General features: G+C 36.1%; 1 protein-coding gene across 12 annotated transcripts in view; it reads left to right on the top strand.

The window, feature by feature from the left end:
* SGCZ (sarcoglycan zeta) overlaps positions 1–26,651 on the top strand; it is a 494,888-nt gene that overhangs the window by 361,880 nt on the left and 106,357 nt on the right. For all 12 annotated transcript variants that reach the window (XR_003992315.1, XR_003992314.1, XM_030492658.1 and 9 more), the window contains one exon: positions 20,081–20,168. Coding sequence is in view for 10 of the 12 variants with exons in the window: in XM_030492658.1 (XP_030348518.1) it covers positions 20,081–20,168 (88 nt within the window). In the remaining 2 variants the exon portion in view is untranslated. The remainder of the gene's footprint in view (positions 1–20,080; positions 20,169–26,651) is intronic.

Genomic DNA, 26,651 nt, shown 5'->3' with positions numbered 1-26,651 from the left:
CACTGCTTATATTCTGTTTTCCTATATTTGAAAATAGTTCTTTCAGAAATCTTGGCCTGTTTTATATTTGAATACATCTAATTAATTTTGATAATTTGGGCAAGAGCACGTTGGCTTTCCTAAGAGATGCAGGAGAGAAACAAATACAAGTTACTGATTTAAAGCTGTGTGGTTTACATTATGCTGAAAGCCAGATTAGTTAATTGTTCTGATTCGAAAATCTATGTATGTAGCAATTTAACCTTTTTGTTTCTTGCCAAAGAGGCAAGATATTAGTTTAATAAATATCATTGGACTCAGGCATGTCTCAGACTGCTGAGAGAAATTACTTTCCCTCCTTAATAGCTTTTGGCTTATAGATTCACTCTTCTTGGATATCCTTGGTGATACATGCTGTTGTCATGACACACAGGAAGGGAGACTACACTATGTAACATTTAATTTTGGTCTCCAGATTCTATAGAACTTCATAGTTTTATAACAATGTACTGTGCTCAGAAGATGAGAGTAAACCAATTTAAAATTAATGCAGTATGTTCCTTGAGGATAAAATGAAGGGAAGCTGCAATCTGCTGTTGTGGTTTCAACTTCAGGATCCTGTAGAGCAAATTCCATTCGGCAATGATATCATAAATGCCAAAATTGTTTTGGGGAGATCTGGGCCTAACAGGAGATCTTACAATAACAGGCTAGAAGCGAATGAGAAAACTATCTTTAGCTAGTTATACTTTAGAGATTTGAGCACCAAGCACAAGTCAAAAAATACCTCTTAAAAAGGAACAACCCTGATGAAAAATGAAGAAGACTTTTCAGGGACTGAAATGTTAAGAAAATGGATTTTTTTGTTGTTGGGGTTTAGGGGTTTTTTGGGGTTGTTTTTTTGGTTGTGGTTCGTTTTGGTTTTGGTTTTTTTACTCAGAAACAGTCTCACACCTGATTAAAAAAAAATCTGTGGGTTACAAGTTTAGAATTCACAATATTTCAATTTATATATTTATTGCATAACCCAGAGAGAAGCCAAAGAGGCATTCAAATTATGTTATATATGATACATTAGCATTGAAGTCCCTTGAAATTGTTTTGACATATTGGGCAATAATGACTCGTAAGCTCAGTGATTCAAAAATTAAATGACAGGACAGCCAGTGTGGATTCTATGTGCTCATTACTGCAACAGAAGGTAACTGTTTACTTTAGGGGTTTTACAGTCTTTTTTTTTTTTAAGAGAAGTGTGGCAAGAGGATCAGGAAACAACATTTAAAATAAATTTCTAAACAGATCAGCTATAGAGAAAATTACTTCCATTCTTTAGCTGATAAAAGAAATTGAATTGCCACATAATTTGTTTTTTCTGATAATATTTCATGAGGTAAAAATATCAATTTTGAGTCCCAAATTAGACAATGCTGTGTGTTGCAGATGTGAAATACGTGTATTGTTTCATTTCAGTAGGTATAGAATAAAACCAGTTCTTGAAAACAAAACCAGATAGGAATCAGGAATTGAAGCTTTCAGTATTATTTCAGTATTATTCTTTGTTGGACAGATCAACTCATCTTACTCTTCTAAAAGACTCTTAAACTGACAATGACATTTGGGGTTTTATACATCCAAAGTTTGCAACTTTAAAGAACAAACAATGCCTGACAGCTGGCCTTCTGATAAAGCTTGGCTGTGTCTTGAGAAAGAATGCTTGAAAGTGATTTATTGGCCAAAGTAATTTTCTACTAAATTGTGGCAATTAAAATAAATATGAATTGTCATTATGCCATACAGTTTTGTCTTAACCTTTTGAATTCCATGTATAAGCGGGTATACAGAACAGCTGGAGCAATGGCAGCTCTAGGACACTGGTCTGGTTACGATTCTTTATTACCTCACTCTCAGTAGTGAAATTATTTCAATAATTCGGAGACATTTCCACAAGCCCTGACACTTAGCAAAATGAAAAGAATTTTAAACAATTTTCAGTGCTCCAGGAGAGAAGCAGAGTTCGTTATACTTGACCGTTATGTTTTACATGTATCCTAGGTTAGTCTGCATCTGGACAAATGGAAAAGCTTGTTTCAGAGAGGTCCAAACAGGTCCTAGGCACTGTGCCACCTATGGGAATCATAAGAGCCTGAAACACTGCCAGAATAGATGGACACCTTTATGTGTCCTTGTTGGAATGATTCTTAAAGGCAGCATAGATCTGGCCAAAAGGGCTATGGGAGAAGTTGCCAGAAATTCTGGGATTTGTCTTAATTTCCTTTAAGTAAGTCCATACATCTGTGTCTACAGCCTTATCCACCCTGTCCTTTTTCTCAAATGCAGGATGCCTGTGGCCATAAACACAAATATGTGTTCTCTGAACATTCTAAAATGAATGCCTGAAAATTCTAAATGAGCTAAAATATGGTAATTTGTTAATTTGCTAAAGTGTCAGTTATTCACTGAGTTAATATTTGGTTGTAGTTTTAACTTTTTCACCATTTAAAATAGGTATGAATCCACATTTCTCCCTCAAATCACTGTTTCACAGGTTGGTTCTAATGCCACACCAGTATTCCCTGCTGATTTTTTTTAATTCTTACTTAAAACAAACCTGGATTTTTTTAATCTCAATAATGAACTAAAAATGATACTGCTACGTTTCTGAATTTTAGTGAATGAAGATATTTAAGGTAATTTAAGGTTTTCTGCAATAAAAGAGATAGAACGTGTATTTGTGTTGAAAATCCCAGACTTTTCCAAAAAACAGTTACTGATTTTGGTACATAAGAGGAGCCACACAGATCCAGAACTCAGCTCAACTAGACAAGTTCATTGTCAGCAGTGGCAGAGCAGTAGGCTCTGGTTTTTTGATGCTATAGTGACAACATGGAAAAGATTGTTTAGAAAAATACTGCTGTTTTTTCTGTTCTGCTGTACTTTGTTCCTGAGAGTTCAGAAGATTCAGACTCTACAATCTACCTTGTATTTAGAGTTTTCTATCACAAATACTTCCTCATGTTAGATAGCAGTAAAGGGTAGATAGTACAGATAGATCATTGCTGCATACAGGTACTGAAAGGGTATTTTGTAGTAAGCAGAGACCGCCAGAAATGTCTTGTATAGCAATCCCTGTGTGCACACAAGACTGCTGTACTTGAATCAGCATAAAGAAACCTATGTCGTCTCTAACACCAGTGTTTCTGCAATTGTTCTTAGCTAGTTACACCCATCAAAATTGTGGTATAATACTCGAGAACAAAATAACCTCTGGTTAGTGAAATATTCTGAGATTTTTTTCAGTCAGACACTGACTGACTGATTTGTGTGTTTGTATTGCTAACATCAGCAAAGCGAAGCCAATGCTTTTTCTTCCACTTTTGGGGATGATAAATTATATTGTGATCTAACCTATGCCAAGGAACTGAAAAAAAAACTTAAGAAAAGATTTTAAGTTATTATTAATCTATCGTTTGGTGGCTGGACTTCTCATTCAAGCAATCTAAAATTTAAAATTAGATTAAGCTTTAATTCATTGTCATTAACATCACAATGTGGATTACCCACATTTTCTTAAAATACATCACATTGTGCAGAACTTGATTTTACTTTCAAATTCTGTGAAATGTTCCATTGTATTTATAATTCTGCTGCAACACTTGAAGAAGTTTTACCCCAAATTCAACCAGTCCTCTGACTTACAACTTTAGAAGAGCCTCCAGCTATCAGGAATCACTGGTAATATGGTAGACTTTAATGAATCCAAATAAATCTATATTAGCAAAAGAGTACTGGTAGGCATATTATGCAATACATTAGTGAGAAAAAGATACGAGACTATAAAAGACAGAGCTATTACAGCCTTAAAAGGAGACTGTGGCATTTATGGAATCTTTTTACAAAGTTAAAGCAAAAGCTAAAACAGTTGATAATACAAGTTGATAAGACAATTGTGCAGAAGGTAAACTGCCTACATGGGTTAGGTTTCAATCCTCATCTCCTGTGGAAATAATCTCAGATTAAGCCTCTTGTGTCAATATCTAATAAAGTTTGTGTTAGATCCTGGCAACACTGGGAGTGAATTCTTTGGAGTTACAGCTAGCTACAACCCGGGAAATATATTTGTGTTGTGGATAGCATATGAGATTTCTATTCTGTCTGTCTTGCTTGAAGTGAACTTTATCTGAAGCATGACTTTGGTTTTTGCTTCTTTACCCTTACTTTATAATAACATTTTCTAAGTCTTGATACTGTGGTGGCAGTAGAAGACATCGATTTAAACGCTGAATGAACTAGTGAAAATCACCTTAGACAATGCATCGTTTTTTGGCTAAGCAGAAGGGAACTTCCATGGCCATGAAGAATCCATCTTGGCAATTAAGCCTCTTAGCAAGATCTCCATCCACCTAGTGGCAATTGTAGCTTAGTCACCTGGAAGAATGATGAATAAGGCAAAAATGGACAGAGTATTTTATGCATTTAGCCTTTTTTAGAACCCCTGTGCAAAAGGAGCCCGGTTGCATAAATCATATGGTTCCTTTCGAGTCAAACTGGGAAGAAATTCCCTGGGAGTCTGGAACAAATTTGTGAACCTGCCCTTGAAATGTGCAGTGCAACCTTGAAGCTCAGCTTGTCAGAAGAAAAAGCTGATAAAGAAATGAATTGTGGGACTTGGAGTGTTTCACAGGTCTTGGATTTTGGTCTTCTCCATTCTTGACTTCACGCTGCCATAAAAGCCAGATGAACTTCATCTGTCCCTCATTGCTCACCCTTCAGCAGTAGGAAATCCAGATACCCGGGCCAGGGAAGAAGTGGCAGCTTTTAATGATTCCTTGGAAAAGGAGCCAGGGTTTATGAGGCCTGTCATGTAGACCACCTGCCTTATTATATAGACATGACATAAAAAGGGTTCATACTTTCAAAGGGGTGCTGAGAGATTGCAAGATTAAAAGCTGTAACTCTGTCCCTGACTGTTTGTTCAGGAATTAACTGAGGCATTTAAAAGGAGCATCATATCAAAGCAACTGGAGATAGAATTATGTGGGAGACCATTTAATTTCTTTTTTTCTTTTTTTTTTTTTTTTTTTGACTGCTGGGAATATTCTATTTGGGGAACCTTTTGTTGGCAGGTTGATGTTTTGAAAATACAGCCTTCCTGGTTTTGTAATGAGATATTCATTATCTTTTATCAATATAGCATATAAAAAGAAATCTAGATAAAGATAATGAAATTGAATACCTCTTTCCTGATTTTGTGTCAAAATGAAACCAGTATGGAACTCTGTCTCATATCACACAGCGGGAATATCATAGGTTTTGACCATTTCCATTTCCCTCTGTATAAACTTTGACTAGTGTTCTTGTACTTCTACTGCTAGAATTCATTTTGTATAATTTATGAAATGTGAAAATATGGATTATAATGTAGGTTATGGCTATGTTTTCCCTTTCCTTTTGCATTCTCCCTTAAAGTATTTATCTGAGCTTTTTTCACAAGAAGCTACATGAATGCTGACTCAGGGTAGAATTGTTCCCAGCTAGAATTCTTCCTTTTCCCTCAGGATGTTTGACACTTCAGAAGTGCTGACCTAGAAAGAGCACACTGTTGAAATACAGTTTTATCATAGACCCTCAAAAGAGATGCTGATAGATGACTAGCATTCACAGTCTTTGGCTGAGGTAGGACTATTCATTGATGGCCGTGTGGGAAACAAATAACATGAAATTCAAGTACAGGACATTGGGAAATGAAACTGTGTTTTATTATGGCTTTTTTAATTGTATTGGTTGATAAAAAGAAAATCCACTAGCTAATAAAGATGAAGCAAAGCTAATTCTGGTGTGGTTTTCCTACATCTGATGCATTTCCTACATGTGATGTTTCACTAAGGGGAAATCCTGCCTGACCAATTTGGTGGTCTTCTATGATGGGGTCACGGAACTGATGGACAGGGGCAGAGCAGCTGATGTCATCTACCTGGACTTGCGCAAAGCGTTCGACACTGTCGTGCACGACATCCTTGTCTCTAAATTGGAGAGACATCAATGTGATGGATGGACCACTCAGTGGATAAAGAACAGGCTTGATGGCCACACGCAAAGAGTTGTGGTAAACGGCTCAATGTCCAGTTGGAAAACAGTAACGAGTGGTGTCCCTCAGGGATCAGTGTTGGGACCGGTCCTGTTCAACATCTTTGTTGGCGACATGGACAGTGGGATTGAGCGTGCCCTCAGCAAGTTTGCCGACGACACCAAGCTGTGTGGTTCGGTTGATAAGCTGGAGGGAAGGGATGCCATCCAGACGGACCTTGACATGCTTGTGAGGTGGGCCGATGCCAACCTTATGAAGTTTAACCAAGCCAAGTGCAAGGTCCTCCACCTGGGTCAGGGCAATCCCAGGCACAGCTACAGGTTGGGCAGAGAAGAGATTCAGAGCAGCCCTGCAGAAAAGGACTTGGGGGTGTTGGTTGATGAGAAGCTTAATATGAGCCAGCAGCGTGCGCTTGCAGCCCAGAAAGCCAACTGTATCCTGGGCTGCACCAAAAGAAGCATCAGAGGAGGTGATCCTGCCCCTCTACTCTGCTCTCATGAGACCTCACTTGGAGTATTGTGTACAGTTCTGGTGTCCTCAGCGTAAGAAGGACATGGAGCTTTTGGAGCAAGTCCAGAGGAGGGCCACGAGGATGATCAGGGGGCTGGAGCACCTCCCATATGAAGACAGGCTGAGAGAGTTGGGGCTGTTCAGCCTGGAGAAGAGAAGGCTGCATGGAGACCTCATAGCAGCCTTCCAGTATCTGAAGGGGGCCTATGAGAATGCTGGGGAGGCACTCTTCCTTAGGTACTGTAGTGGTAGGACAAGGGGTAATGGGTTGAAATTTAAACAGAGGAAGTTTAGATTAAATGTAAGGAAGAAGTTCTTTACAGTGAGGGTGGTGAGGCATTGGAGTGGGTTGCCCAAGGAAGTTGTGAATGCTCTGTCCCCGGCGGTGTTCAAGGCCAGGTTGGACAGAGCCTTGGGTGACATGGTTTAGTGTGAGGTGTCCCTGCCCATGGCAGGGGGGTTGGAACTAGATGATATTAAGGTCCTTTCCAACCCTAACTATTCTATGATTGTATGATTCTATGATGCATAGTTCTACATTTTTTTAGCAGTTTTATTATTAGATTTGATTATAGATAGGTGAAAGCATTGTGTTTCATAATTGTTTGCACAGTTACTGAAGTTACTGAATAAGAGATAGGAAGAGAATATATTTTTTTCAATGTATCACTGTCATATTGGAGTAGATTTATTGCCAGACTATTAGGGGAACAAAAATAATTTTCAAGATGTATGCATGATTATATATGTTTTCATTCAAAGGTCTCCTGGTGCAAGGTGATCCATCCATTATATATATCATCTATGTATAGAATGATATCTTCCATTACTCACTTGAAATGATACCACCCTGGATAAGAGATTAATAAATTCAAAATATAAATATAACATTTTAAGAGAATTAAATGGAACAATTCAGATTTTCTTATGTAAAGGTTATAGGTTAGCAGAAATACAGCTAAAATTAACTGAAATTTGGTTTTAAGTTGACATTTAAGAAGATAATGTGTTCTTGTGTTCTTTAAATAATACACTTAACCTTCCTCCCCTATCCCTATGGCACTGACACAATACAACAGCAAAGATGATTAAAAGAAAAAAAAAAGAAATACTATACTTGTGTCAGTTAGGATTCTCTTAAAGAGTTAAACATTGCCAGTGATGGCAAAAGAGTTGTTCCAAATAGATGTTTTGTAAATGTTTTTACATGAAAGAATTTTTAACTGTGGAGTTAGAATCAGTTACAAAACTTGACTTTAAATGGCTTTCCACTTTATTGCCTGGCAATCTCATGTACTCCGGGTGCTAACCATCTGCATAATCCCCATGGCAAAATGGATAAAGTAAAAACAAAAGAAGTGTGCTCTTCAGGGGAGGCATTATCACACAACCAGTTACCAATTAAGAGGCAGTTACAAACATATTTGAGTCCAACAAGACTGAATTTGAGGGATGGGACGGTTTACCTATCAAAGATTGTGTTGCAGTTTAGACAGCCCAAAAGTCTTTGCAGTTCACTAGTCAAAATTTATATTTGCACAAAATTGTATGTTACAGGGTCTATAAGGACTTAACTATAAATGTCACTGATATAAAACCACAGAATTATCACTGGTTTAAATTAATGTTGTATGTTGTTATCTGAAAGGAAACATTTAAATCAATTCTTGTTGGTCTCTGCTACTTTGAATACTTGCTGTCTGAAGTTGGTTTAAATCCTTAATGAATGTGACGAATGCAGTGTCACATTCTGAACAAAGAAAGGTTCTGATCTAGTTTCTCCCACTTTGCCATACATCATTTGGACAGAAAAGACGTATATATGGGAAGACTTACAGTGTGTTTTTGTGTTAGATTCTTTGTCAGAGGAATATTTCTCCAGTCTCAAACATAGCTTAAATATCTGTTCTTTGCTATTCCTAGTTGGTATCCCTGTCCTCTACTGCAGGACTTCCTGTCACTTCACCTGACAGTGAATCCTGTCACTTCTATATGTTCAGTGGTTTTAGTCAAGCTGTGTTTTAGAAAACAATGAAATTATCTAAGAAAACAATTTAAACTCTATTTTTTTATTAATGTCTGTTTTTTTCTTTGGTAAGCAAGATCATTTGAGTGATGGGATAAAGGTTTGAGGTGGAACCAGTGTAAACTTTTTCATTGCAGAGAAGGAAAAGATAATGCAAAACTGCATCCTGAAGGAAGATAAACAAATATTCCTCTCGTCGCTGTTATCTGGGCTTGGAGAAGCTGAAAATGTAGTCTTACATCATTGAAAACAGTGCAGAGTTATTCAGTATATTGTTTTTATTTCAATTCCAACGCCAAGTCTTTCTGGTTTTGTTTCTTTTTTTTTTTTCTTTTTTTTTTTTTATTTTGCAGCTGAATAAAAAAACAAACAACCAAGCAAGCAAACAAAACAACAACAAAAAAACCCTCTGAAACATTTTCCCTACTTTTTTTTATGTTTTAAATTAACTTTAACCTTCTGAGAACTACTTCAATCTTTATTATCTCTATAGCACCTTTGTTTTATTATATTTTGTCTTCAAAATTCTTGAGACTTGTCATTCCCAGCAGTAATCTTTGTTAAAAAGTCACTGAGCCACTTCTCTACACCAAATATTCTGTGAAAGTCTGTTACCAAGAGGAAAGATGTTGTCTAAGGAGATTTGGTCTAATTAGGTCTGAGAATGTAGATCAGCTGATATATTTGTTTGTTTGTTTAGTGTTAAAAGCAACTTAACAAAATTAAAACTAAATATATGACAAACTAGTAAATTATTTTCATTGCCTTTTAGAATCATATGAGAAGATACATTGATTTAATTTCAATACTAAGCGTAGGAATTTTATTAATTCTAATATTTATTAAAATGTGAATTAGTAGACTGAACAATAGTATTGCTTAGTTCAATATCAGCTAAGTTCTCATGACAAATTTTCTTGATTTTATTTCAGTTGTAGGATTGAGTTTAATGATAAATGTTTAAAGTCACACTGGTTTTTAATTGAGTATAAAGCTTCAGAATCCTGAAAGAGCTGACAAGATTCAAGGAAGAAAGAAGTTATTTTAGGGTCCTGAAAAACTTTGTGAAAAAGTCCACTGTTAAATATTAAATTTATTATAATGTTGCATATACAGATTTTAGAGTACGTTTGGACAACTTTGGCATAATTTTCATATACTCAAACACTTTGACAGTTCTAAACAAAGGCTTTATTGTTTAGAGTAAGCGTTCTCTAAGAAGCACAAACCAAGTCTAAATTTTGTTAATTAACTTTGCTCAAAATGCAGAGCTCAGAACAACCAGATTTTTTTTCACTGCCCTCTAGGATAAATGTTGGGGGAAAAAAACCACATTAAAGTCTAATGTTTCACTGCAAACAACTAAGGTGCACTGGAAATATTTTACAGAGATTTCAATAAGGATCTAGGAGATTAATAAGATCATAATGGAAAATGAAATATAATTGTACTGACAATTACTGTAATATTCCAATAGAATTACCTGGAACTGTTTGATCATCCCTTTACGTTTAGGAGATCTTGACTAGTTGTCAGGAACACAGCATAAACCACATACTAAAGCAGCTATTATGCCAGAAAAAAAAAAAAAGGGGGGGGGCAGAAGGAATTCTTAATTTTTAGGTATTTCTTGTGCAATTTTTTATGCAAAAGTATAAGAAGTAGAAGTACTCAAACCCTAATGCAAGACTGAATGAGATATTTTTGGCAGTTTAACATTGTTGCTAAGGAAATGCATCCATTTTTAATATTCAATAGTTCTCTATGATCTCGAATTTAAAAGAAATTAGCCTTTAGAACTTAACTGATTAATTCTGCAGATTGCACAATTGATCCAGGGCCATGGCATTTCTCATGCTGTTTTAATCTAAATGTCATCTGTGAAAAACTGCAAAGTAACGGAACTGTATTTGTTGCAGTCTCTGTCAATTGAGGCAAGTTTTCTTCAATATTTTAATATCTGCAGTGGAAGAGTGTTTCGTGTGGAACAGTTAGCCAGTTACTGAAACAGCAATAAATTCTGAATATCTAGAGAGTAGAAAAGAAAGACAAATCATTAATTATATCCTTTGGAAAATATCTGTGATATTAAAGGGTGACAATTATCTACAGCTGCAAAGTTGACACTAGTGATGTTCCTACTGGAAAATAATATGCTTCCCTGAAGGGGCATGTGCTGTCTCTTCCCCTGAACCATAATCATCAGTACAGAATTTTACTTTCTTAATTCTGACCTTCAGAACAGATCTGGTGACTTGTTTTAGTCTGTGATTGGCAAATCTCAAAGCAGATTTTCTAACAGAAAGGCAGTTTATTGAACCGCGAAGTCATGTCCTACAGTAAAGGTGGGGATGAATATCTCCTTTTTAGAGATGACAAATTTTAGAGGAGACATGAAACAAATTCTGAGCTCAGATATTGGCCAAGTGTGTGTCATACTAATGGTAAAGCTCCATATTAAACATTTTGCAAGGTTAAAGAATGTACAACAGCAAAACCTGAGGTGATAACTTTTGAAGGTCACTTTCTAGCTGTTGCTATGTTGAAATTCAAGGTGAATGCACGATGTGTAGGGGACGTTTGTGTTTTTAATCTTGAAATAGTCTCTTCTACCTGTTTTGTATGGAATAATGTAGGGAGTTTTATTGATTCTTCATAACTTCTGGTGATAAAAGGTGTGTACTTTATTAAAAAATAGTAATTCAGACTAAGATCTTGTAGTGGTTCTGCCTGAAGAACTGGCAAGCAAAAGAGTATTCTGTCTTACTTGTTAGCTGTTCACATACCTATTCAAAAATTGAGGAGACTGTACCAACCAAATAGGTATGAGGCATCTTAATTCCTTGTTATGTGAGCAGTCTTTGTTAATAGGCAATTTTGTTGTTGTCTCACAATAAAAGATAACCACACTCTCCTCCCTCAGGTGGGAAGAGTAGTTGACCAGCAGATGTTGTTTCCCCTGGGAAAATTCAAAGCAGCCCTTGTCATGGAATCAGGAATGGTGTGTAGTAGAGAGAGATGGAGGAAGAAGAGATGTACAGGTGCAATATCGCTTAGGAAGGTATAATGACCAGGAAGAGAAAAGGATAAGAAATAATGAGACTGATCCTTTCTTGTGAGAGAAATACTTTGAGTCCTGAAAAGACGACTGGGACTGACTTCAGGGAATAAGGAAAGGTGTAGCTCATGCTTCCATAATTAGAAGAGGTAAAAAATAGCTTCTCCTGCTCTCGTAAAGCCAGAGTATGTGGAAAGTTACCTGACTTTGCTAGCTAAGCAGCCAAAAGTAAATTTTCTCAGTAGCAGCATAAATGTTACTTGCATGAAAGGAATGCTGCAAAGACATTTTTAGACTGAATGCCTGTGCTTAGCAGCTGATAAAATACATGCTGAGACTTTTGCAATAAGTGTTGAAGTCCTCAGCCCTGGGCTATCATCATTAAGATGTTTTATGAAAATTTAAAGAATACTCTTCATAATCAGTGGATTATCTGTAATTCCTGTAATTGCCATTCTTATTCTGATTCCTTTTGATGCCTTGATCAAAGCCTCATTATACCTCATGCTAAACATCCATGGCGTTGATAGTGCTTGTATCAAGCAAGTGCAATAATGAAGCCTGAAAGCATCTAACAATTGATATAATAAGCAACGGGTGCATGCAGGAGGAGGCTTAGTAAAATAATAATAATAATAACCCTTCTTTTCGGTAGGGTGTTTCAGAGTTCATTTGAGCTTATGTGTGCTTCTGATTATTTAATACAGGAACAGCAAGAGAGAACTAACAATGCAGAAAGCACTGCCAAGGTAATTAGGGTCTTCTTGAAGGAAGGCATATCAGGAAATATCATCATTGTAGAAACTAAGATAGCTACATTTTCTACATTTCTTCTAATTAAAATTTTCTGGGGGCTTTTCAGCTCAGTAATAGACAATTTTACTTGCTGTGTCACAAGCTTAATGACTAAGGAGTGAGCTTTGAGTGTTTAACAAGCTTCCTGCAAGTACATTTGTGCTGTTGTTTTATTTTTAGTTGGGATGTTTATATCTAAGCCCATTTGAAAAATTGCTTGACGTTTAGAGCAATTCCACAAAAGTCACATCTTTTGTCTGCTATTTAAAAATCTGCTTTTGCTTTGTCACTGAATTTTTCTATGCATGACTGAATTCCGCCTCAATAAAAATTTCACAGTGTATTATACAAGAAAGTAAAACGAGGAGGTTGTTTCTATCTAGAGGTTATAGCCATGATCACTGTGCAGCTTTACCTATTCATGTGGCTCTCCAGAGTGCTGTGTATGAATCTCGTTGGCTACATCTATATTACTTTGGTAGGTATAACCACATTTGGGTTCAGATTTGCTGTGTTATGAACCTGGATGATACCTGTGAATACCTTTAGCATATAGAAAGTTTGACATAGAAACAGAGCAGAGGTTGAGAACTGGGATAATATCCTTTGATGAACAAGAAATATCTCTAAAGCATGTTTCTTGAAACTTTGTCAATACCCACAAGTATGATATTTCTCTCAGGATCAGCTAGGGTGTATTTTTATTTCTTTTTCAAACTATTTGCTTGTGCTTTGTTTATCTGTATTCCACAGCTTTTCATTTGTTACGTGAGTCAATTAAGATATATTTGGCATCTTGATTTGGAAAAATAGAGTTTGTATCTCACTGAAAATGTGGCTCTACATCAATATTTGGGGTATTTTCACCAAATGATTTTTCACATAATGTCAAATCTGCTACTCATTTTACTAGTGTTATATAAAAAAGTTCATTAATTATTTTTTTTCTGCTGGCATTGATGATAATTATCACAGAATATTACATGTAAATTACATTATATATAAATCAGTCTTGCTATGGACGAATGAAATGCATTGACTTGAATACTTTTCCAAACCTCCCTAATATGTAAAACTGGTATGAAAAAAAATACTGATTTTCAATAATATTGGTCAAAGTTTAAGATATCTGGAATGTTTCATTGAAGCAGAAGTCCAAAGTTTATTGTGATTTTGCAGTCAGCTTCCTGATTCTGAATGTAATTATTATGGATTCAGTTGTGACTCTCAGGTTAGAAAGGACAATTGGTCAGGAACAAAGCACACTTAAATTCAAATTTATTTTGGGAATGCAGGAATATGGAAAATAGGTAAAGTATCAAATTTAGTTGGATTGCTATGTATATTAAATCTCTTCTTCGAGTTGTCCAGGAATAACTTCAACTATAAATTATTCACTTCTCCCTATATGAAGTACCTCTATGTTGAGGACCCTACTGTCCTGACACCTTGGGAGGATTCTTGGAAATGAAAGTATTCTTGGAAAGAACATTTTTGGGAATATTCTGATGAAGAACATTTTTCTTTAATTTGTATTTGACAGTCCCAAGCTTTTATAAGCTTCCAACAGTTGTAACAGAGTTCAATCTTTTCAAGTACTCAGCAATTGTTGGCATTTGAAGGTCTGTTTTTTCCAAATCTTTCCTTATTCAAGTTCCATCATGTTTTTTTAGTGCTAATAATAAAGTTAATGATAGAAAGTTTGGCTCTAAGACTGCTAGCCTTATGGATGTGTGGGTTTTTTAGTCCCCAGAGCTTTGGAAATAACTGGTCATTCTGAGTAACTAGTTTGTTAGGGTAGGTTTGTCGAAAGAGCCCTGTGAGGAAATGTCCTGCCATAACTATACTAGTTGCCCATACTCCCTACCTACTGCATTACTTTTTACATCTATATGACCCTGTGCAGAGGTCCAGAAACCTGAAGTGTTGTGCGCAGGAATTGTAAGAGATCTAGTACTTTCACTATAAGCTGTGATATACATACTGGTAGTATTTGTAAGAGTGTCAAAGTGGGTGGTAGTATCATAATTAACTGTGTTCTGAGCATAAGTCTGAGATTATGTTTAATTATACAGTGTACCATCTTGTAAGTAAGCTAATGTTGTATTAAACTAACTGGAACTAAATTGCTCTATTTAAGCTCTTTCTAATTTAAAGGGTGCATTTTGGAAATACTCTTCAAAACTGAGCTAAGTAGCTGGGATTGCCTATTTAAGTGGTGTACAAAAAAGCATGAAATTTGTCCCAAATATGTTGAAAATAATTGAATCTATAAGAAATGTGAGTTTTGCTGTGATTGCTCATGCAGAATATTTTATAGTTAAATTACTTTATAAAGCAATTTATCGGTCTTTCATATACTTACAGTAAACTGCTCATCTAATTCTAAAAATAAAGTTGATCATTAGTTCTGCACTGTGATCCTTACTCAGAAAAAACCAAAACCCAAAACCAACCAAAAAACCCACAACCTTTTTTCCCTGAAAAATTTCCATTATATTTATAACTGGATTCACATTCAAGAAAGCTTTTTGAAAATATCCCTGAAATTCTTTGGTTTATTTTTCCTTTCATGAATCTCAGCTGCAAACCTGTTTCAGATAAGAAGTGACTATAGTAATATCATGTTCATCTGGTTTATCTTAAATACACTACGGAAAATCCTGAAGTTCTAATATTTCGGGGCTTGCAACATGAGTCATCTCATAGAGTTTCATGAGCATCTGCTAGCTCTTTAGGTCCTCATATCTGTCAGAGAGCAGCAAGGGCTCGCTGCTCCCTAAGGGGTAAGGAGAGGTCAACCAAGACAACCCTGCCAGGAGGGCTTCCAATGGGGCTTGACTGAAATGGGCCCTCCCAGTGGTAGGGGAAGCCCCAGGGAGGCTAGGCAGGGCCAGTAAGGGCTGATGGAGCCCTCATGGCTTTAAGAGTATCCTTTTATAATATTGTAGTTACTAGCATTTTGTTATTATTAAAAGCTCTATGTACCTATAAGAATGTTCTTACTCTGTTGGTTTTTGTTATATACAGTATAATATTTGAAATGGCATTACAAATTATTTACTACCACTTTTCTGAAGACCACATTTAGATAGCAGTGCAGAAATAGAAAGTTCAAGTGGTCTGTTAATGAGAAGGTGTGTATATGTAGTCTACTATGCTTCATATAAAATCACATCTGTTTTTTAAGAAATTATTAACGAATTAGTAACATCAAAGATATTTCTGTGTCACCGTGTCATACATCAGATATAAAGAATTATACTTCAGTACAGAATTTAAATTAGGAGAAATTGTATTTGAAATTAAAAGTTCTTACTCTGATACATCTGATTCGTTAAGGATGGGGGAAAACCACAGAAAGTAGCGTCCCTCAAATAAAGTCTTTTGCCACAGATTTTTTCTTTTAAAAGGTTTAGCTTAAAAAAAATTAGCCGTTTTCAAGACATTGTTCAGTATTCTATTTTGCACAGCCGAAAAATGTTCCCTATTCAGATGAGTTCAGAAATCATTTCCAGAAAAAAAATAAAACTAACATAATTTCACTATATGAAATTCTTTGTTCTTTTGGGGTTTTTGCATGTGTTTGCAAAGCAAGCTTTTCATTGTCCTGTAAATGGGCAATATAGCTGAAGTAAAGAAGCTGTCCACTAAGGAACTGGCTGCCATTGGTGTGTGTGAAGAATACTCACAAAATCTTCACATAAGCGATACGACTTGTTCCACATTTTTCACTGGCTTTGCAGTAGACATTAAACTATTCCTGAAAATGCTTAACAAATACAGGTAATCTCAGAGCAAATTTATATAGCACACTAACTGCCGTGCTTAATTCATCACACATTCTTACAGTTCAAGTTAGAATTATGAAGAGTGGGAAAGAAGCCATGGTTGTCTGTGTGCTATGCAAAATGAGGAAACAGGAGCAATATCTGTGAGAGAAAAGGGGAGGAAAGAAGTCAGCTTTCTAGTTACAATTTTTTTTTTTTTATGTGCTTCTTCAGGAGGAAGATTTCATAATATAGATTCCAGATTGTAGTATTGGATTTTAGGGCCTACTTTGCTCCAAGACTGAATAATACTCTTAATCTGAAAGTGATCTAAGTTTCCTGTACCTCAGGAAACTCCCTGTTCAAGTGTCCCATACTACAATTTCAGGAAGCAGGAACAGCTTCTGAACTCACAGGATTGGGGCTGCAAGTATGGCATGGCTTTTTCCAGGGGTAGAAAGTTGAGATGGGCAGGATAGATCTGCCTTTTTGGTTCTTTTTCTCATGCATTCAAATTAACTCAGCATCAAGAAATAATAATAGATGATGAAGAACCTCTTCAGGGATGTTCCTTGGAGTTGCTCATGATAACATCAACACTGCATGTATATGATTATGTTCTAAATGTGGAGCATGTGTGTTCCTGATACTGATAATGCTGAGCTACAGAAATATATGGAACTCATTTTATAGCACTACATTACCTTATTATATGTAAAGGAAAAACAGCACTACATTATTACATGTAATGGGAAAATGTCCTTTATGTTCATCTCTGAATGAAAGATCTGATATACAGCTGTATAATGTCAGCAACAGCAGCAATAGATCTTTGCCCCTTTTTTAATGTGTGGCTTTTTGTCAGGTATAACCTAAAGCCTTTTTCATTAAGTAAATGTACAGAAATTATTTACTAATTGTGCTGGTTTCAGCTGGAACAGAGTGATGCTTAGTACTGGCTGGGTTTAAACCACAACACTAATATACCAGTATGGGGGGGGTTTTATACTTTATCAGCTGTTGGGTGATGTCAGCCTAGAAAATTATATCAAGAAAATAACTATGCCTGTTCCTAAGCTTGTCTGACTTCAGAACAAATGTTATTTATTTACACATACTTCCAGTATTTGAAGAGCTTAATCATCCCCTTTTTTTCCCGGAAAACAGTATGATGACACACTCCTATCTCCCTTCTGACATCTGAATATCAAGTACTTTGTGGATTATCGAGTGTATTAAATTGCATGCTGAAGTTTACATCAAAAAGAGTAGCAGATCTGGTGATCCAGAGAGAAAATTATCCAACATTTTAATGCTGCAGATATATTTGTGTTCATATGACTGATGTTTATCTCAGTTTATACTCATCTTACAGATCTATAATTCCACTGATTTTAGCTAAGTATTCTCTGAGTTACTAGCATCTCTGAGCAGACTACGTTTGAATACCTTGAACCTGTCTTTAAGCACTTCCTGTGGAAAATAGAAGTACAGGTAAATAGTGTAGATAAAATGTCGGACTGCGTAAATTGATAGAGTTTTGCCACTGGGTTTTCTTTCTTCCAGAATTTAAGCTCGCAGCTCTATATTTGACATCCAGAAACTGAAGAATATAGATTTAAGTTCTTAACTTCTTCATCCCTCTTTTTATCTTTTAAATAAGACAAGGAAAGTAGAAGAAGGAAGGCTTGGCTCATGTAATTTTTCATTATCCCATACCTGAGAATTTGATATCCAAGGTCTTCATTTACAATTAGAGCCTGAGCCCAAGAAACCGGAGAGGCAGATTTTAGCCTGAGAATCGTGTTAAGTATTTTCCTAAGGTGAAAGGAAAGAAACCTTCAGATGAGACTATGGACAGTGTTTGGAAGTGTAAAATGCCAAACCGTTAGCTGAGCTGGCAAAAATAGGAATAGGAGTACCCTCCCTTGCTAAGGGTGAGATTATTCTAACTGAGGAGACTCTTAGCTGAATACTGACGAAGCAAAAGGGAAAAGGGCTCCTTAAAAATATATTTTGGCCATGCAGCTGTCTTACCAGGACAACCTGCTTTCCCAGAGCAGCAGTTGCCTCGACTAATGATCTTCAAAGGACCATAAGGAAAGTGAAAATCAAATCAAGTGTTGAGAAAAAGGTCCTTAGCAGCTGCTTTTGTTGCCAGAAGCTCCCTTGATTGCATCACACGTTTAGCTCAAACCAGTCACATTGAACACAGTGTCTCACTGGTAATTACAGCTTCTTATCTAGAAAGATGGACAAGTGACTTTCATCTGCCAGATTCCATGATGCAGAGCTAATTGGCAGGATGTTAGAGAGGTCATAGCACAGTCCAGTGAGAGATGTAACACACCTGAACTCTTAGAAATTAGCTCAGAATAATTTCAGACTTCCCAGGGAACTGATTATCATTTAAAGTTAATAATCATAGTGAAAACAACTGGGAAGAGTGTTTCCGGCAGCGGCAAAGCTAGGATTCAAAGGACAGGATTTTAAGGTGTAGAAAAATTAAGTGCAAACCTAATGCATCATTCAGGTAAAAATAAGTCTTTGTATACGGCTCCTAAATTCCTTTCCTTCTCTTGTAAAACTTTCAAGAACAGGAAGAACCAATATATTCACATACATACACAAAGTAGTCTATCTAACCTAATATGCTCAGTCCAGGGATGCCAGGGAACAGTCTAAGAATAAAGTGAGTATATAATGATTTTCAGAAATTTTTTCCCAGCCCTTAGTCATTCGTACCTAAGGCACTTTCCCAGCTGTTTTTGTCAGGTGTCTTACCTGTGCTTAGTTGCCAGAAGCATTAATATACCCATGGTCTCACTGCAAGCTTCAGGGGAAGTACAGTGTGGTATCAGATGATTCCATGGAGGAAAGTGCCTCTGCAGCAACAGCAGCAACCACCAAATTTTCCCTCTTTTCATGTGCTTATCCCCCTCCAAAGAGAGCATGATACATAAGCTCATTTTTTTAGGCTGGGTTTCTCGTGTCTATCTATTGAAGCTCTTCCATTTTCCCCTGCATCTGTCCATCCCCTGGAGGAGTGGGTCTGGCTTCTCATTCTTCAAGATGCAAAATTCAGTTCTGTTTTAATTTCTGAGATTCCTTAAGCTGGCTGTGGACACAGGATATGCCTACGCATATATATGTAAACATGCTTGGAATGCTTAAATATAGCCGCATAACTATAGCAATGTAGTCATGCTGCAAACTGACTCCAAAAATGTTATGACTGTACTTAACATCATACCATGTTTGTCTCTGTTCTACATCAGCTTGATCTCTACTAGCACCTGTCAGGTACTACTGGAAGGTGGGTCAGGGTTGGTTGTTATATGACTTCACCTTCCAGTGCTCTCTTTCTTTGCTTTTTTGAGAATAATGATACCTCTTACCTTCAAAGAAATGCGTTGCTTGTGTTTGTAAGGTTTTAGTAAGTGAAATCCTAATACTGTAGATAGTGTAGGTTAATAATGTAGTATAGTGTTGGTTAAGTAGTTAGAAAAGTGTGTGTTAGCAATATGTGGAAAAGGCTAACAAAACAGGTTGGTGTTAAGGTTTTTGAATTTGTAACCTCGTAATATCCTGAGGAAATAAAGCACAATTTATATAAATTAAGTTCAACTCTGATTTCTAAAGCAGGGATTCTATGCACGAAGGTTTTAAGCTCAAGATAGCAATCTTGTTATTCTTTTATATAAAAATTTGACTTGTAAAATACTTTGTGAAATCATTAAAAAGGCTATTACATTTGACAGAACTCCCCTCTCAGCATGCATGTTTATATTTAGTTCTAACTTAATTCTACCTCAGTTTTTTGTTCTCTCATTTATTGTCTTATACATGTTTCCCAGGATAGCCCACTGGTCTTACAGTCTGACAGAAATGTAACAGTGAATGCAAGAAATCACATGGGACAGTTAACTGGACAACTGACAGTAGGTGAGTGTTCTTTATTGACTGTTATGTACATCAGTTTAGCTTTATGAATAGGTTTCATTAGTTAAAATTGAAGATAAATTATTGCTGAATAATCAGAAAAAATTTTCATCACCATACTCAAACAAAAACCAGTGTGTACAATGGATTAGAAGAGCATGATTCATTATTAGCTGAACGCAGGGAAAGTAGAAATTCCTCCAAATATTTAAAACAGCTTAATGGAAAATGATTATTTTTTGAGATAGGTGTAAGAACAAACTAAAAAAAAATAATCAGCAAAACATGTTTCAACAACAGTTTTGATGGGAAAAGAATTATCATATTCTCACAAGTTCTGTCAGTCTTCCACTGCTTCAGTGGTAATTGGTTTGTCCCCATTAGTCTTGCAATGTATCTGTATCAGCATATATTGAAAACAGTTGGAGTAACAGAATGTAAAAAAACCAAAACAAAACAAAAATCCAAATGCTTTCCTAGTCATTACAAAATTCTAATGGAAAATGATCATCCTCCCAGTCATTGATTAAAATGGTGGCTGATATTTTGCAAAACATAAAATATAGCAGATCAGAGTTCCAAATGAAATAGAAATAAAAAATCCTGTACTTATCTGTTCTGCTTTTCATTATTTTTTTCCTCCTTTTATTAAGTTTACCATGTTATACTGCTTTTTTAGCACAAATCATACTTACTATGTTAGTAAATATGAAGTAATGTTTTTTATATTTTCAGTACTAGGACAGTACTGAAGATATTCATTGCTTTTTAAGAATATTGGCCAAAAATTCAGTACAAAGTAATGTTCTAGATATGTTAGAAAATAATATATATTGACTGGCAATAAGATGACAAATAATGCAAACAGGTATGTGTAGGATCCTGACGTCTATATAAATTTGAGGAGACACCCCTTAGACTCCACATCTTTTATTTTTTTTCATTTCTGGATTAAGCTGTGTTTTACCCACCCATGTGCCAAGGTTATGCTCACAAATAGTGTTAATTTAACTCTAGTTGTAATCTATACTGAGCTTTCATACTGGCTGGAGACAGTGGCTTCAAATTGTAAAAAATCTTTGGCAAGTGCATACAGTGACACACCATCTGCACTGATTTCCCTGAATGACCACATCAAATGAGTGTGCAAAGGTAACCAGACTTGCTAGCAGATACAGATAGATGAGGAAAATTAAGCTAACACCTGTTCTAGCCGTATTGTACTTGCCCAGTGTGTTTATGGAACACAGTTCTGCCTCATCTAATAGCTCTATTATTAAAACCTTCCACTTCAGTTGGTAATTGCTAAAAGGCGAGTTGTTTATGGCAAACATTCGCATTGACTAAAATAGATATGATATTTTGATTGCTGACACATTTCCTGCTAAGTGAATCCAGCCCTGAAAATGTATGTGCGTGTATTGAGACTGACCTGCTTAAAGGCATCACACTAGAGGTTAATATTCTAAAAACATAAAGGCCTGAAGAAAACATGTGTTTTTATGTTACCATCATTAGGGTGAACACCTGTAAGGTTCTTGGTGTGCAGCTGGTGCAGAGTGTCTGGAGAGTGGAAGTGTGCTAAATTGCAATATGGTATTTACATTATTTCTTATTCTTTATCTTCCTCTTATTTTTCAGGCTGTATTGCCTTTATTCTTTCTTATATTAAAAAAATCTGCTTCCTTACTTTTTATAAATTCCTCATATAGCACTGAATGCATATTAAAATATTCCTTCTTACTGATTATTTTATATTTCTTACTTAGTAAACGCACTCATAACTACCAGTGCAATCAGTAAAAGCCTGAATATTCTACTATTGGACGTCAAGGATATTAACAGGCTCCTAAAATTCAGAATGTATTATTCCTGTCCTCCCCTATAAAAATTTTTGTTGTGTAAGGCAGAGCACAGGAAGACATATCTTTTATTTTTGCCTAGGTGAAAGCATGGAAACTTCTGCCGAGAGAAGGGGATGGGGCTTTACTGTACCACGTTTGCTGACATCAGAAAGTATTTTTTCCTGTTAGTTGTAAATATGGTCGGGAAAGTCCCTGACTTGATAAAAAATGCTCTTTGTCCCTCCACTAGTGCTGCATGCTGAAGCAGTTGTGTGTGTCTGCCCAGGGATGAAAGGGATGAAAATAAACAGTGGAGGAAGCAGTGAGGAGAAACTTTAAATCTCAAAAAAAAAAGTAAATTATTATGCCTAGTTAACAACTTTGAAATGTTCTTTTCTCTTAACTTTAAAAAGTTGAATAATTAAAAAACTCAAAACAAAACCAAAAAACCAAACCCCAACACTACAAATTTATATGCATGGTAGGGGCATTCTGAAAAGAAAGAAGGATGCTTGTACATTTAGGTGGATGATAATACACTTCCTATACATGTGATATCATTGGCATTTTATCTGATGTAAGTGGTGTTACAAGGCAATAAATAGGCTGGTCTCTTTATTGTTCGAATTGCTGGTGATGTCAAATTTTAGGACAACTAAAATTTCTTTCTGTGGTGCTTGGAACTGTACCATACAAGACTAAGACAGTCTTGAGAGGATCTGATTAAAATTTTCACTGTAGGATAGATTAATGTAAAGAATTGGGGTGGGGCTGGGAGGAAGAGGGCTATATGATCACCCAGGGAGATGGAAAAACTCCAGTGAAACTCTTGATTACTTACAGGTATTCAATTGTGTAAGTTACTGTGAAAGACAAAACATTTCTGTAAAGTGCATCATGAAGACATCTTGAAACACATCATAATCTAGGAGGAGTGAAGAAAAATATATATTAAAAAAATAGCTAAGAGCACTGGATGATTGAGTGGTTACATGTTTGAATGGTGTAAAGTCAAATTATGGCTCCAGGTCTTACAAAACCAAGTTTGCATTCATTACTACAGTACAGTGTATTTATACTGGCACTGAAAATGGTACTGAGAGAAAGTCACAGGCATAGCAATACTTTCCATTGGGGTCTACACCAGCTGGGCTAAAGTATTGGTTTGTGCTCTGTTCTATTCATGACATATGGTCAGGAAACTGCCAAATTTGTATCTGGATCATAGGATCATAGAATCATAGAATAGTTAGGGTTAGAAAGGACCTTAAGATCGTCTAGTTCCAACCCCCCTGCCATGGGCAGGGACACCTCACACTAAACCATGTTGCCCAAGGCTCTGTCCAACCTGGCCTTGAACACTGCCGGGGACGGAGCATTCACAACTTCCTTGGGCAACCCATTCCAGTGCCTCACCACCCTCACTGTAAAGAACTTCTTCCTTATATCTAATCTAAACTTCCCCAAAAGGACTCCACAGCCTTCAGTTTTTAGACATGCCATTTAAGAGCAACAGAGCAGATATAGCACAGACATGAAGTATAGCTACAGAATAAAAATGTAAAGATGACCATCCATTGATTTTTTTTGAGCTAAGTGGATAAAGACAAGTAATGACATCTCTTCCCTCGCAACCCTTACTTAGCAATACTTCTTGCATTATGCATTCTACTGAATACTTTGACACAACCTTTTGTTTGTGTTTAGTCAATGTTTGCATAGTTTAACACCGTATGGAAAAAGATCTACTTCTTTTCTTGCCAATCTTAGGAATGCACAATAGTTGCTCACCTCAAGCCGGAAGCCTCCACGCAGATCATATGTATGTCTGCCTAGTTTTGAGTACAAGACATTAGGCCGGCAAATGCTAAAGGGATCAAAGTTAAATATGACTGAAAGGAGACATTTGAAACCCACATGTGTGTTTACCATAACTCCATGTTCGGATTTGATTATTACTTTGCCAACTTTCTGCTGTTTTCATGATTTTTTTTTTATTTTTTTTTTTTTTTAACTTGATCTTGTGGCAGTAATCGCTTCTGACAGGTATTTCTACTATTGCTTGACCCTCTTCCATTCGTAAAGATCCCTGGAGATGTCTGAAATGTGCTAAGCTTTGGGCCCTTTAAAACAGAATCATAACATTCATAGAGATCCAGAGCTGTACAAGTCACAGGTTTAAAGAGCTCCTGAACCTATAGCTCTACTCCCTGAGATTTTGAGAGCCATACAAATTGATAAAAATTACTTGAATACCAATGAAAGTTATATCACTCTTCTGTAATTACTTTTTGAAAATAGCAGGTAGATGTATAATTTTCAATTACAGCCCTTTTAAAAACTAGTAACAGTACTAAAAGATATAGCTATTCAAATAACTTGTTAAACTTGATGACACTTTCCATTCATTCACCACAAAATTTGTGTTGTATATTTGAAATTGTTTTTCTTACAAATGTGCTAGTACACTTGCTGTGTTCTACCAAGAGTTCATGGGGTATTGTGCAGAAACTATGGGACATTAGAAACTACAGTTATGTAACCTTGTAGGAGTGGAAATCATCCCCTTCACGTTTTTGCCTGTACCACATATGCCAATTGTCTGTGCTTATATCTACCAATACCTTATACCAGGTAACTCATTCTGCTGTCCCTTCACTTTGGAGGTGATTGAAGTAGCTTATTACCTAAATGTTGCCTGCAATGTTCCCTTTGCAACATCTAGACATCAAGTAAGATCTGAAGCAAGAGACAACATTTCAAGCATACTTGCTTTTAGAGTTACCTGTGGTAGAACTTGTAATAATATGCGTGTACATTGCTCTAAATCTTTTATATCTATTGTCAAACATTTACTTCTATAAGGTTATTATGAACTAGAACTAAATATCCGTTAAGGTACTGGATGTAATAATGTGCTTAAGTAACAATGGACGAGAACCGTTTCTGTATTTTTAATCTTGTTTGCATACCTAGTCTCAAATGTAAGGTCTTTTAAGTGTTGCAGGAAGAGGGTAGTTTCAGAGCTCTCATAGGCATGCAACCTTTCCTCACAGTAGGAAAAGGGAACAAAAGTGCTCAACTCCTCTCTCTCTTACCTGTATGATTGCTCTTGTATTGTCAATCCTTTGTTAGCTGTTTCTACCCTTCAGGTGATCAGGTATGGATCAGAACTTTATTGTCAAGAACATGTAAAACAAAGCCTTTCTCCTTGCCCTTACAGGGAGGTTTGCCTACCTGTAGTCCCAAACTACAGTAATATTTCAAAAATCTAAAATATATTAAACATTCTACTAGTCTAATTTTCATATTAAAGCAATTGTTCTTACGACCATTGTGGTGCAGTAGGATTATGAATATTTTTAAGAAGACATCTTACAAAAACAAAGTCAGATAAAGAAGTTATCCATTTCTCAGCATTCTCTGAATTTGTATTCCTTAATTAAATTACAGACTGAAAAAAACCCACAATTTTGGTCCCTGAAACCAGCTTAATGTGTGGAAATCAGAAATGCAGGAAATTCACTTTTACCATACCTAGATGAATTAATAGTCCAGCTTTTGCAGTGATGTACAAACAGGAGTATTTCATATTGAACTTCAGATTGAGTATGTAATAGCTTAAATCTTCTTTTGGGTCACTTTGTCATTAGTCAGGCTCTTCTCATTGTAACAAGGGTTTTTAACTTGTATCACTCCCTCTTCCTTTTCTAATAAAAAAAAGAAAAACAAAACAAACAGAAGAAACCAAACAACAACAACAACAAAAAAAGCAAAAACCAAAACGCCAAAAAAACAACCCCAACCCACAGAACCTGTGATTTCTATGCTAAATTACTTACCTCATTTACAGTTTTTTCAGACATTTTTGCACCTTAAATGGAATTTTTTGTTGAAAATTACTCTGTTGTCTAATGTTTTCATTGGATTAAGTCAGTTACTTATCAATCCAGAGAATATTTAGATAACTCTAACACTAAAATATGATACCTTCTAAGTATACAAATTTTATAGTGTAATGTTTCTTACCAAAGTTTTATAGCCAGCTAAGCACTCTTTCCAAATATAGGAATATAAACAATTTATATTTACACAGGAGGTGGAAATACAGCTCATATGCCAGTCTGTGGTGTCGATCCATTGTCAGATCTTTTAAGTGATGGCAATGCGAGGTAACTTGCCCTTTCGTAGTACAGGTTAGCTACCTTGTACTTAACTGCAGAGTTAAAGGGTGTCTTTCAGCTTCAGGAACACTGCAGAAGGTACAACGGAGCGGTGCCTGGCAGGCCATATGGCTTTACGTCTCCTCCTGGCAAACCACATGAGACGAGCCAAGAGGCAGACAGAAAGCGTGCCATGTTGCTCGTAACAGTTGACATGGCCAGCTGGAATCTGAGTCTCATCCCTTCTCATAATTTACAGCGCGATGTGATGTTGCCTTTGTTTCTGTCTGTCTAGTCCCTGGAAAAATCTTTTTACAAACCATCTGTGCTGTAACAGGTTTTGTAATAAGAGCTCACACAAAATATACTCAGATATACTCTTAATGACTTTGTCTCAATTATCATGAGAATCTACTCACATTAATTAATTATCTTGAAGTGTGGTATTAGGAAAATGTGAAGCCCTGAAAACTGGACAA

Source organism: Strigops habroptila, chromosome 7 (assembly GCF_004027225.2).
Source record: "Strigops habroptila isolate Jane chromosome 7, bStrHab1.2.pri, whole genome shotgun sequence".
Taxonomy (NCBI): Eukaryota; Metazoa; Chordata; class Aves; order Psittaciformes; family Psittacidae; genus Strigops; species Strigops habroptila.
Note: the sequence above shows the minus strand (reverse complement) of the source record. Positions and strands in the feature narration are given on the sequence as shown.